This window comes from Pongo pygmaeus, chromosome 2 (assembly GCF_028885625.2).
Source record: "Pongo pygmaeus isolate AG05252 chromosome 2, NHGRI_mPonPyg2-v2.0_pri, whole genome shotgun sequence".
Taxonomy (NCBI): Eukaryota; Metazoa; Chordata; class Mammalia; order Primates; family Hominidae; genus Pongo; species Pongo pygmaeus.
The window spans coordinates 108783415-108795976 of NC_085930.1; the positions used below are offsets into that span (position 1 = coordinate 108783415).

The window sequence follows — 12562 nt, forward strand, 5'->3', positions numbered from 1 at the left end:
TATCCATTTCAGAACAGTTTCATCGTTTCAAACTGAAACATCGTACCCTTTAAACAATAACTGCCCATCCTCTCCTCCCCTCAGCCTGGGGTAACCATTGTTTTGCTTTCTGTTGCTATGAATTTGCCTATTCTAGGTACCTCGTGTAAGTAGAATTATACATGTCCTTCTGTGTCAAGCTTATTTCACTCAGCAAAATGTTTTCAAAGTTCATCCATATTGTAACATGTGTTGGAATTTCACTCCTTTTTATGGTTGAATATTATTCCATTGTAAGTATATACCATATGTTTATTTATTCATCTGTTGATGGACATTTGGGTCATTTCCATCTTTTGGCTATTGTAAATAATGCTGCTATGAACATTGGTGTACAAGTATCTGTATGAGTCCCTGTTTTCAATTATTTAGGGTATATAAATACCCAGAAGTAGAATTGCTGGGTCATATAATAGTCCTATGTTTAACTTTTATGGAACCATCATACTGTTTTTCACAATGGCTGAACCATTTTACATTCCCACCAGCAATGCACAAGGGTTCCAATTTCTCCACACTCATCAGCATTTGTTATTTTGTTGTTTTTGTTTGTAATTAACGCTATCCTAATGGGTGTGAAGTGGTATCTCATTATGGTTTTGATTTGCATTTCTCTAGTAACTAGTAATATTGAGCATCTTTCATGTGTTTATTGGCCATTTGTATTTCTTCCTTGGAGATCTGTCTATTCACGTCCTTTTCTTGTTTCTAAATTAGGTTTCGGGTTGATGTTGAATTGTAGAAGTTTTTTATATATTCTGGATATTAATCCCTTATCAGATATGTGATTTGCAAATATCTCCCATTCTGTTTGAGTTGTCTGGTCACTCTCTTGATGGTGTCCTTTGATGCACAAAAGTTAATTTTTATAAGGCCCAATTTATTTTCTCTTTTGTTGCTTATGTTTTCAGTATCATAACCAATAAATCATTGTCAAATCTAATTCATGAAGACGTTCTCGTATTTTCTTCTAAGACTTTTATTGTTTTAGCTTTTATGTTTAGGTCTTTTATACATTTTTAGTTAACTTTTGTATATCATGTAAGGTAAGGGTCCAACTTCATTCTTTTGCATATGGACATACAGTTTTCTCATTACCATTTGTCAAAAGGACTGTTTTCTCCCCATTAAATGGTCTTGGCACCCTGTCAAAGGGTTTGTTTCTGGGCTCTCTATATATCCCTTTGCTCTTTATGTATTTCTTTATGCCAGTACCACATTCTAAAAATCCATAGCTTTGTAACAATTTTGAAGTCAGAAAGTACTGAGTCCTCCAACTTTGTTCTTTTTTCTCAAGATTGTTTTGGCTATTTGGGATCCCTTAAGATTCCATAAGAATTTCAGAATGGGTCTATTTCTGCAAAAAACATCATTGGGGTTTTGATAGGGATTGCGTTGAATCTGTAGATCGCTTTGGGTAGTACTGGCATCTTAACAATATTAAGACTTCCAATCCATAAACACAGAATCTCTATTTATGACACCCTTAATTTCTTGAAGCAAAGTTTTGTGGTTTTCAGTGCACAAGTCTTTCATCTCCTTGGTTAAATTTATTCCTAAGTATTTTGTTCTTTTTGATGTACTGTAAATGGAATTGTTTCCTTAATTTCCTTTCCAGATTGTTGCTAATGTATAGAAATGCAATTGGTTTTTGTGTGTTGATTTTGTATCCTGCAACTTTGCTGTATTTATTAACTCCTAGCAGTTTTTTGGAATCTTTAGGGTTTTCTACATATAAGATCATATAATTCTTGAACAGTGATAATTTTTTTTTTTTTTTTTTTTGAGACAGAGTCTCACTCTGTTGCCCAGGCTGGAGTGCAGTGGCGCAATCTCGGCTCACTGCAAGCTCTGCCTCCCGGGTTCATGCCATTCTCCTGCCTCAGTCTCCCGAGTAGCTGGGACTACAGGTGCCCACCACCACGCCCAGCTAATATATATATATATATATATATATATATATTTTTTTTTTTTTTTTGTATTTTTAGTAGAGACGGGGTTTCACTGTGTTAGCCAGGATGGTCTTGATCTCCTGACCTCATGATCTGCCCACCTCGGCCTCCCAAAGTGCTGGGATTACAGATGTGAGCTACCACGCCCGGCTGAACAGTGATAATTTTACTTCTTCCTTTCCAATCTGAATGTCCTTTATTTCTTTTTCTTGCCTAATTGCTCTGGCTAGGACTTCTAGTGTCATCTTGAATAGAAGTGGTGAAAACAGGCATCCTTGTCTTGTTCCTAATCTTGGGGGAAAAGCTTTCAGTCTTTTACCATTGACTATAATGTTAGGTGTGGGTTTTTCATATATGGCCTTTATCATCTTAAGGAAATTTCCTTCTATTCCTAGTTATTGATCATTTTTCTCATGAAAGGAAGTTACATTTTGTCAAATGCTTTTACTGCATTGAGATGATCACTATTCCTTCTTGAATCTAATCCAGTAATGCTCTTGCCCTGTCACTCCTCAAAGTTGCTCTTATCAATGTTATCTCTGCTAATCCAAAAGCCATTTCTCAATCTTCAATTTACTTGACTCTTAGGCAGCATTAGCCTGGGTGATCACTGCCTTTTTCTGAAGATGATTCCAGGACACCACACTTGCAAATGACCTCACTGGCTATTTTCTCTTACCTACCTTGCTGGTTCTTTCACATCTCCCAGACTTCTAAACACTGGAGTGCCCAGTTCAGTCCTTGGACCTCTTCTCTCTAGAAGATGTCATCTAGTCTCATGGCTTCAAATACCATCTCTATGCTGATGACTCCCAGACATCTCCTTGAGCTTTTGAGACCTATGTCTTACTGTTTACTGCCTACCCAACACTTTCACCTGGATATATTATTACAACGATCATAATTAACAGGTTCAAAACTGAGCTCTTGATATTCCTGCTCAATCAGGCTCCTCTTCCAGTCTTCTTCATTCCATTATTGACATCTTCATTCTTCAAGTTGCTCAGGCCAAAACTATGGATTCATTATTGACCTCTCTTTCTCTCCCAGCCACATCCAAGCCATCAGCAAATCCTGTTGACTGCCTTCAAAATGCATTATTTAGTCCATTACTTCTTGTCACCTTCACTGCTACCAAAGTCTCCCTCTCTTCTCATTTGGATGGCTGCAGTGGCCCCTTAAAAGGTCTTCCTGGACAGGTGCGGTGGCTCATGCCTGTAATCCCAGCACTTTGGGAGGCCGAGGCGGGTGGATCACGAGGTCAGGAGATGGAGACCATTCTGGCTAACACAGTGAAACCCCATCTCTACTAAAAATACAAAAAATTAGCTGGGCATGGTGACAGGCGCCTGTAGTCCCAGCTAGTCGGGAGGCTGAGGCAGGAGAATGGCGTGAAGCCAGGAGGTGGAGCTTGCAGTGAGCTGAGATAGCACCACTGCACTCCAGCCTGGGCGAAAGAGCGAGACTCCGTCTCAAAAAAAAAAAAAAAAAAAAGGTTTTCCTGCTTCTGCTCTAGCCTTCCACAGTGTGTTCTCAATACAAGAGTGATCCCTTTAGAGTATGAGTCAGATTAGTTCTCTTCTGCACCCCCAGAGTAAAAGTCGAAGTCCTTTCAATGGTCTGCAACAGGCCCTGCATTATCTGGCCCCTGTCACATTCTGATCTGGCAATGGATTTTTTGATATGCATCAAATGAAAAAACAAACAAACATAAAGGAAAAATAGACAAATTTGAATTTCATCAAAATAAAAAACTTGTGTGCTTCAAGAGACATCACTGAGAAAATAAAAAGACAACCCACAGAATGGGAGAAAATATTTGCAAATCATATACCTGAAAAGGGACTTTTATCCAGAATACCAAAAGAATCTTTATAACTCATTAACAAAAATATAACCTACTTTTAAAATGGGTAAACGCTTTAAATAGAATTTCTCCAAAGAAATTCTATTTAAGAATATACAAATGACCAACAAGCACAGAAAAGATGCTTGACACCATTAGTCATTATGGAAATGGAAATCAAAACCATGAGATACCACTAGACTGGCAAGAATAAAAAAGATGGACAATAACAGTGTTGGCAAGGATGTGAAGAAACTGAAACACTCATATTCTGATGGTTAGAATGTAAAATGGTGCAACTGCCCTGGAAACAGTCTGGTAGTTCCTCAAAAAATTAAATATAGTTATCATATTGTATCATAGTTATATCAGCAATTCCATTCCTAGGTATATACCCAATAGAATTGAAAACATGTTCACACAAAAACGTGTACAGAATTGTTCAAAGCAGCATTATTCTAATAGCCAGAAAAGGGAAACAATCCAAATGTCTATCAAACGATGAATGGATAAACATAATGTGGTAGATCCACACAATGGAGTATTATTCAGTCATAAAAAGGAATGAATAACTGATTCATGCTACAACATGAATCAGCCTTGAAAACACTATGCTAAGTGAAAAAAGACCCAAAAGGCCATATATTGATGTTGTATAATCCATTTACATGAAATGTCCAGAACAGGCAAATCTATAGACAGAAAGTGGATCCTTGATTGCCATGGGCCTGGGGGAGGATGGAATACAAAACGACTGCTAATGGGTATGAGAATTTCTTTTGGAGTGATAAAAATGTTCTGGAATTAGCTAGCAGTAATGGTCGAAAACTTTGTGAATCTACTAAAATACTATTGAATTGCACACTTTTAAAAAGAGTAAGTTAAAAAATAAAATTAAACAAAAGGAATGACCTATCAGGCCTTTGAACCTGGATGTCAAATTGCCAGCTCCAAGCAAACAAAGTTCAATCCATCATCCAAGATGCACATCAAAAAGACAAATATTGATATAGTATTGATATAGTTTATTCTTATCAAGAGAATAAACCTCTGAAATGAGGAAAATAAATACAGTGAACGTTTCCTCAACTTTTTAGATGACTATAGAGTTGTATCTTCCTGCTTTTTGAAGAATGACTGATCTTCCTTTTAGAAAAACATCTTACATCTTGTACAAATATACATCTTCTACAAATACATCTTGTACATCTTGTACAAATACAGGCATATTTGTTGAATTGAGTGATAGGGTTCCACGTCAACACCAACCACCTCTATGCATTAAGCAAGTGTCTGGATGGGAGGCCAGGTCCTCTCAGGACAATGCTTGCTCCAAGATGGACTTCTTTCTGCCCTTTTCACTAACTGCCCAGGGAGGCCGACCCACCTGCTGTCAGCAGCCTTCAGGTCTGGCCTTGGCTGGGTGTCTGACCCACATGGTGAACACACCCTGGAAAGCCTTGAATATCCTTCAGCTTCTTCACTGGTAGAATGGTGGGATCAGACTAGATCAGGGAGATCAACACTAGGGCCCCTAAGAAAAGGTAGGTGGCTGGTGACCAAAGGGTTCTGAGGTTTGGGCATGCTGAGTCACAGTATGGAACAGGCCCCTTACTGCACAGGGCCTCTTTGGGTTTTCAGGTGTTGGTGTGGGAAGCAGGACAGATGTAGGGACTGAGCTGAGCCCGGACTGACATTGTGGTTCTGGCACTCCTCAGCTGTGTGATGTCGGGCAAATTATTCCACTTCCCCAAGCCTTAGTTTCCTCACCTCTAATACAGGAACAAGAGTAATTCCCTCACGGGTTGGCTGGGAGGCAATGTGTCAAAGTGGAGGTAAATGATTAACATTCTGTGAATTATAGCTTTGCCCTGGCCCCCATGGGAGCTCAAGGGTTTTGAAGAGCAGGAGTTTGCCAGCGACAGGTGAAGGTAAAGGGAACCCAAGGCAAGGGAAAGAGCAAGTACAAAACATGCTGGCAGGACTGGACATGGTGGATTTGAGAATGGCTGGACCTGCAGATTTCTGGGGGGACTCAGCATGGTGGGGATAGCATGAGGGAGATGGGTACTAAGGAGTCACTGAGGAAGAGAACTCTTGTTGGGAGTGGTGGGCTAGGGCCAGATCCCCATCAGAAGGAGCCGTGGAATGGTTTTAGTAAGCTCATTTTGTCAACTGTGCTGACCACAGTAAGGGAGGAGAGCAATGAAGGTGCTACATGGGCGAGGAGGAGGGTCTGGACAAGACCCTTTGCTCTCCTAGCCTCCTGGCTACCAGGTCCCTCTCAACTGCAGGAAATGTATGAAGAAGACTTGGGGCCAGAGATCAGACTCAGGAGAGCTGAGAGGGCCCTCGGACACCCCAGGGGAGAAGTGAGGCAGGTAAGTGCCGGGCTTGAAGCTCTGCGCTGGGAAAGCGTGCAGGCAGCACACAGCCCACTTTGAACTAGGAATTACATTCACATGGTCTAAGATACAAAAAGAACAAGGGGGCCAGGTGCAGTGGCTCACGCCTGTAATCCCAGCACTATGGGAGGCTGAGGCAGGCAGATCACGAGGTCAGGAGATCGAGACCATCCTGGATAACATGGTGAAACCCCATCTCTACTAAAGTACAAAAAATTAGCTGGGCGTGGTGGCGGGTGCCTGTAGTCCCAGCTACTCGGGAAGCTGAGGCAGGAGAATGGCATGAACCCAGGAGGCAGAGCTTGCCGTAAGCCGAGATTGCGCCACTGCACTCCAGCCTGGGTAACAGCGAGACTGTCTCAAAAAAACAAAACAAAACAAAACAAAACAAAATAAAACAAAAAACAAAACAAAACAAAAAAAAAAGGGGGGATCTAAGAAAAGCAAACGACAGAAGAGCCCTAAAGGTAAACGCTGGAGGAACAGAGTGGCAGCGAACAGAGGGACCTCTGAACCACTTTCTTTCCCAAGTAAAACAAGGTCTCCAAAGGGAGGTCAAACTTTTCTCCTTGAGAGCACCAGGAGAATGAACAGACCCTGTGCAGTCAAAGAGCCTTAGCCTGTGTGACCTCAGGAAGTAACCACAAGATCAAGCTCTAGCAGGTGTCAGAGCAACCGAGGCCACAAGGCTTCTGTACCTGCCTCGCTCTCCTGCCTCCTCCACATCGGGATTTCAGCTCACTCTGGCTGCCTCTTACTCCAAAGGGAAGGAAAGAATTAAGATACCGTACCTGGTAGTTTTAACTTACAAAAAAAGTATTTATTAATCCAGTTTTCCTCTTCTTGCCATAATACATACGCATGACACAGATGGCCCGATACATCAGCATGGAACTGTCAGAAAGCCCCACCAGTCACTGCTTCTAGAGTTACATGACTGGCTTTTGTTTGGCAACAGGACAATAATTACAGCGTGGTTTCAAGTACCATACACAAAGCAGACCAACCCCAGGATCTCCAGCATCTGCAAAGGCTCACTGGGGTGGGCCTGGGAGCAAGAATCCAAAGCACTGTACAGATGATCAAAACACTTCCGGTAGAACACTGCTGCGGCTACACCTCTCCTTACAGAGCCAGAGCCTGCTCCGTCAGACGCTTGCTTCCCCTGGCTGATGGTCAGAAGGCTGCACAACTGGATCGCCCTAGGACACAGTACCACATGACATCCCAAGGCTGGGCCACCATCGTGAGCTTTCCAGCTGGTCCGTCCAGCCAAGTGGTGCTACTGCTGCTTGTGTGGAAGGGGCTTCCAGGTGGGTGGGAGCTTCCTGTGGATTAGGGTGAGTCCGCAGAGAATAAGGAACACTCCTCCCCACCACAAGACCTCCTGGCACTCTCCATACAGCACATAGCCCAGGAAGGCCTGCGAGACAAAGACAGCTGTGAAGGACTCAACTTCAGCAGGTGGGCACAACCTCACTCTCCTGGGACTGACTTTCTTCTAAGGGTGCCAGGAGGAAAGGTCTGGAGCCAGAAGCCTTGGGCTTGAAACCTAGCTGTCACCTTCATCAAGTCACTCTATTCAATCTCCCCTGCATGAGTGGAGAGGCTACCTCCCTCACTGCACTGGACCTCAGCAAAGTACACAAGAAAGACCCAGCAGAGGCCAGCAGGTAGACACAGGTGGTACATGGTATTTGTTTCTCTCTCAATTCAAGATTGACTAGGCTCAGCTCCATCTTGTCAACCTCAGACTACACAGGGCAGAAAAGTCTCTGGGAATCCCAACCCTCTAAATCTCATGGAGCCTTGAGTGCACAGAACCCTAGGAAACAGCTAGGATGCACAGTGACTTCAGAATGAGGGCTCCACCCTGGAGGCACAGCAAGCAAGTAGGCTTTTTACTGTCAGGCTTCACTCATATCTAACTTAAGAATTCTTCTATGATTAGAATTACATTTGCTCCATGAATAGAGCACTCATCCAGGGGTCAAGCCATAGCCCAACCTCTGCTTCAGTTCCTGTCCTTTCTCCTGTCTGGGAAAGGAGGGGTTACCCAAAGACAACTCACCCAGAACCCAGATTTAGGACAAGAGCACCACGCCCTCAGGCTACTCACCGAGCTGAGGATATTTGAAAAAGTCACTGTGACAGATGCAATGGCTGAAGACATGGAGAAACTGAGGCCCCGGCTAAAGAAGGTCCACATCAGAGAATTGGTGCTCGCCATCACAATAATGCCTAAGACGCATAAACCCATGCTTACCTGCAGGAGAAAGTGTCACTGCAGCCACGTCCACCCTGGGCAGCAACGTGCAGACCCCCTCAAAGCACACCCAGGGCTGTGGCTGCTGGCACCCAGGCTCCTACTGAGCTCCCACTACAGCTCAGAGGGCCTCAGAGCTTTCCTGCACAGAGCTTCACTTAACCCTCAGTGGGCAGCAGACCCATCTTACAAATAAAGCAAATTCAGAGAAGATACTCATTTGGCCACCTTGCTGGCCATATGATCTTGGGAAGAAGCAAAATGCTAATCCAAAGCCAGTATTTTCTACTAAACACCGGCCCCTTATTGGTCCCACAATGACCAGTGCTTGAAGAACAGTCCTAGAGGGCCAAGTAGTTCTTACTCCGTAGGTAGTATGAGTTAAGTCAGGGGTGGAGTTCTTACTTCTTGAGATCAGGGAAAGCATGAATTAGCAATGTCTGCTCTGTATTCCCACACCCAAATCCTATACAAGTTATAGCCCACCAAGGCTGACCCCCTCTGGGCATTCTTGAGCTTTTACTATGTGTTAGGTCCTGGGCTGTGTTTAAGCATTCTCATTTATTCCTTAACTTCATTTTACAGATAAAGAGCCAGGGGCATTAAGTAACCTTCCTAAAGTGCTACAGCGGTGAGAGCCACCTGGCTTCACAACCAGGCAGTGTACCTCCATGCTCAACTAGGACACAGCCTTGCCTGGGGGAAACACTACCTCAGACTATTTAGTGATCCCAGACATCCCTTGGAGAACTTGCAAATATTTTCTTTCTTTTTTTTAAAGGAGAAAGTCTCAAGAGAAGAGAAGATCTTTAGAAGCCTCCTACACAAAGGATATGCAGCCCCCCTTGCTTGGTGGTGAGTTAGAAACCTGCCTGGAGACAAGGTGGGGGAGGGGGGCGGAATCTAAATATCATACTTATTACTTGTAATGGTTTCTCAGCAGCTGAACACATAGTGTCTTGAGAAAAAGATGCTTTCTTATAACTTACTCCAGGGTGTTCAATCTTTTGGCTTCCCTGGGCCACAATGGAAGAAGTGTCTTGGGTCACACATATAATACACTAACACTAATGATATATGATGAGCTAAAAAAAATAAATAAATTGCAAAAAAATTCATGTTTTAAGTTTACAAATTTGTGTTGGGCCGCGAGTTGAACAACCTTGTCTTACACAAAGCAGCACATGAGCCAGTGGCAACCTGCTTACATAAAGGGTTATGAAGGTCTGGCTCCTGACAACAAGCTTCACGGCCCATACAAAGTTATTCATTTTACTTTCGACCACTTACCCCATGAACTACACCCAATGGGATACTAACCTCAAGCATGGCAGCTCCTACTGGATTAGCCCTAAATAGACTTAACCCTAAATCCGTGACCACTGTCCAGGTCAGAGGCTAACCCTGGGCTGTAGATGCAATGAAACCCCTCTAGCAAGCAGAGGCTGGTCTACGACGTGCGACAGGAGAGGCAGAGACACACTTTAGCAGACGCCAGGAGGCAAGTTTAGGAGTTCTCAGCGTCAGGAAAACAACCAGAACGTCTCTGTCAGTATCCCCTTATGCCTACAGTATCCCAAACTCCCAGTTTTCCTGGTAGTGGGGCAGACTGGTCATCTGGTCACAACACCCGTTAATTACGGAGTAAAGGGATGGGCAGCAGGCTTCTCACCTTAAGAGTCACGTGGAGAGAAATGCTCAGGCACAAGGGACTTAAAATGAGAGGTAGAGGGTGGATGTAGGAGGTGTAGTTCTTCCCCGAGAGCGAACTAGCCCAACCGGAGAAAAGGTTTTAGGTCCCTGGTAAGGGAGGAGGCCTCAGTCCCCGACGCTTCTTACCGCCTACACTGGACGAGGGTTTGGCCTGATTAGAGGCGAAACACTCTCTCCCACCCCAGCTGACCGCAGCGCCGCGCGCGGCCCGGGGTCCCGGCCGGACAGACCGGTGAGGGTGCGGCGGCGCCCTGCGCCCACCCCCGCCCCACCCCGGGAGCCCCGCGGGCCCCGCAGCGCCCCTCCTCCGCCCAGCGCCGCCCCACCCGCCCGCCCGCAGCAGCAACAGCAGCGCCCCGGGCTCGACCTCGCTGCCGAAGGCCAGCTTGGCGGAGGCGGCGGCCAGGGCCCCGAATGAGCCGGCGCACAAGCAGTTGAATACGCCCCAAAAGCGGCGCCGCATCGCACCCGCCTGGAGGTGCGGAGGGAATTCCGCGGGGGTGTCAGGGTAGGCGGTCGCTGACACGGCGCCGCCCGGAGGCCCCGGCCTCTCAGCCATGTTGCCTGCTGCCACCGTGCCTGGCGCCCGCCGCCCGCAGGACCGAGCGCGCGCCGCGATTGGATGGCAGCCTCACGTGACGCGGCGCTCCCGTGACGCGACGCTCCCGCAGGACCCTTGGGAATCGCTCCCCGGCGCCTCGGAGGGGGCTGGCCAGGTGGCAGAGACCCTGGGCTGTGGCGGCCTCCGGCCTAACCTGTAGTAGGTTTGTGCTCTGGGGAGGACGTCGGGACCCGAGGCCTGAGACCGAGCCGGGTACTGTGGACGCTGTGGTAGAAGGTAAACTTCTCGCGGCTTAGTCGTCTCCATCCCGGCCACCCGGCTCCCGGTGAAACTTATTAAAGATGCCAAACGGGCCCCGCGCCGGCCCACCGAGTCCATCCACGTCGACCAGGCCTCCTCCGCTCCACCCTCCAGCCTGAGGACCGCCGGACCAAGAGATGCCTCGGCAGAGGGCGCTGGGGACCTCCAGACCCAGAAAGACGCCAGAGCCCCATATAGGGACAAGCGCATCACAGAAAACCGAAAGAATGAGGATCTGCGATGAGAGGAAGATAATCATCCATAATCAAGCCACGTAGAATCAACATGATTTCTCATCTCCTGTTGCACTTATGTATGTTTAAAATGTTTCCGGCTGGGCGTGTTGGCTCATGTCTAATCCCAGCACTTTGGGAGGCCGAGGCGGGTGGATCATCTGACGTCGGGAGTTCGAGACCAGCCTGACCAACATAGAGAAACCCTGTCTCTACTAAAAATACAAAATTAGCTGGGCGTGGTGGTGCATGCTTGTAATCCCAGCTACTCGCGAGGCTGAGGCAGGAGAAGCGCTTGAACCCGGGAGGCGGAGGTTGTGGTCAGCTGAGATCATGCCACTGCACTCCAGCCTGGGCAACAAGAGTGAACTCCGTCTCAAAAAATAAAAATAAAAATAAAATGTTCCCATTTAAAAAGTACATGTCCTTGAAAATAAAGTTTTGAAATGTATAAAGTGCTATTTCCACTCTCCAGGAAAATCAATGTTAATAGAGCATTTTTCTATATGTCTGTTTAGTTATATATAGTTAAAATGTTTAAAAAATTATAGAATATGTATATGCATTTTTTAAACAAAAATGATTTCACAGTTGAACATACTGTTTAGCAGCATTCTTTTTATATCTTCTGTTTAGCAAGTTTTTATGGAAGTCCTTCCACACCATGCTGCTTCTCTCACAGGGTGGTTTTGTGGCTCAAATAAAAGCACGGATAAGGCCGGGCACGGTGGCTTACGCCTGTAATCCCAGCACTTTGGGAGGCCAAAGGTGGGTGGATTACGAGGTCAGGAGTTCAAGACCAGATTGGTCAAGATGGTGAAACTCCATCTCTACTAAAAATACAAAAAAAATTAGCTGGGTGTGGTGTCAGGTACCTGTATTCCCAGCTACTCGGGAAGCTGAGGCAGAGAATTGTTTGAACCCAGGAGGCAGAGGTTGCAGTGAGTCGAAATTGCACCACTGCCCTCCAGCCTGGGTGACAGAGTAAGACTGTCTCAAAAAAAAGCACGGATAATTTCAGTAACGCCGATATGGTACAAACTGTCCCATTTTGCAGATGAGGAAATTGAGGCTCAGAGGTCTCACTGCACCACTCCATTGAGTAAAGAGCTGCTCAAAGATGATACCCTCTGAAAGCTCTTATCAGGAAATCAAGAGGTGTTGCATTGATCAACTCTGCACGCTTTAAAGAATGTAAAGCAAATTTTCTTAGAACAAATGATGCCTCTACTAGCACTAAAGGTTA

General features: G+C 45.5%; 1 protein-coding gene across 3 annotated transcripts; it reads right to left on the reverse strand.

Moving 5' to 3' along the window:
• Positions 1-7037: 7037 nt before the first annotated feature.
• On the reverse strand, positions 7038-10854 carry TMEM42 (transmembrane protein 42). 3 transcript variants are annotated; one of them, XM_054483522.2, is made up of 3 exons: positions 10589-10854; positions 8362-8508; positions 7038-7444 (listed from the first exon to the last, which is right to left on the reverse strand). In XM_054483522.2, the coding sequence occupies exons 1-3, from the start codon at positions 10778-10780 to the stop codon at positions 7391-7393; spliced, it is 393 nt and encodes a 130-aa protein (XP_054339497.1). In that variant the 5' UTR covers positions 10781-10854; the 3' UTR covers positions 7038-7390. The 3 variants fall into 3 exon arrangements, with proteins under 3 accessions (XP_054339497.1, XP_054339496.1, XP_054339495.1); XM_054483521.2 differs by having other exon boundaries at positions 7038-7570; positions 10589-10846; XM_054483520.2 differs by having other exon boundaries at positions 7038-7665; positions 10589-10836.
• Positions 10855-12562: the final 1708 nt, after the last annotated feature.

What these genes read in the sequence shown, in the direction of transcription:
- TMEM42 (XM_054483520.2), bottom strand. Translation starts at nt 10,780, where the DNA reads ATGGCTGAGAGGCCGGGGCCTCCGGGCGGCGCCGTGTCAGCGACCGCC. An exon ending in AGCTGGCCTTCGGCAGCGAG is followed by an intron (nt 8,509 to 10,588) that starts GTCGAGCCCGGG and finishes TTTCTCCTGCAG; the next exon opens with GTAAGCATGGGTTTATGCGT. An exon ending in TTTCAAATATCCTCAGCTCG is followed by an intron (nt 7,666 to 8,361) that starts GTGAGTAGCCTG and finishes TTTGTCTCGCAG; the next exon opens with GCCTTCCTGGGCTATGTGCT.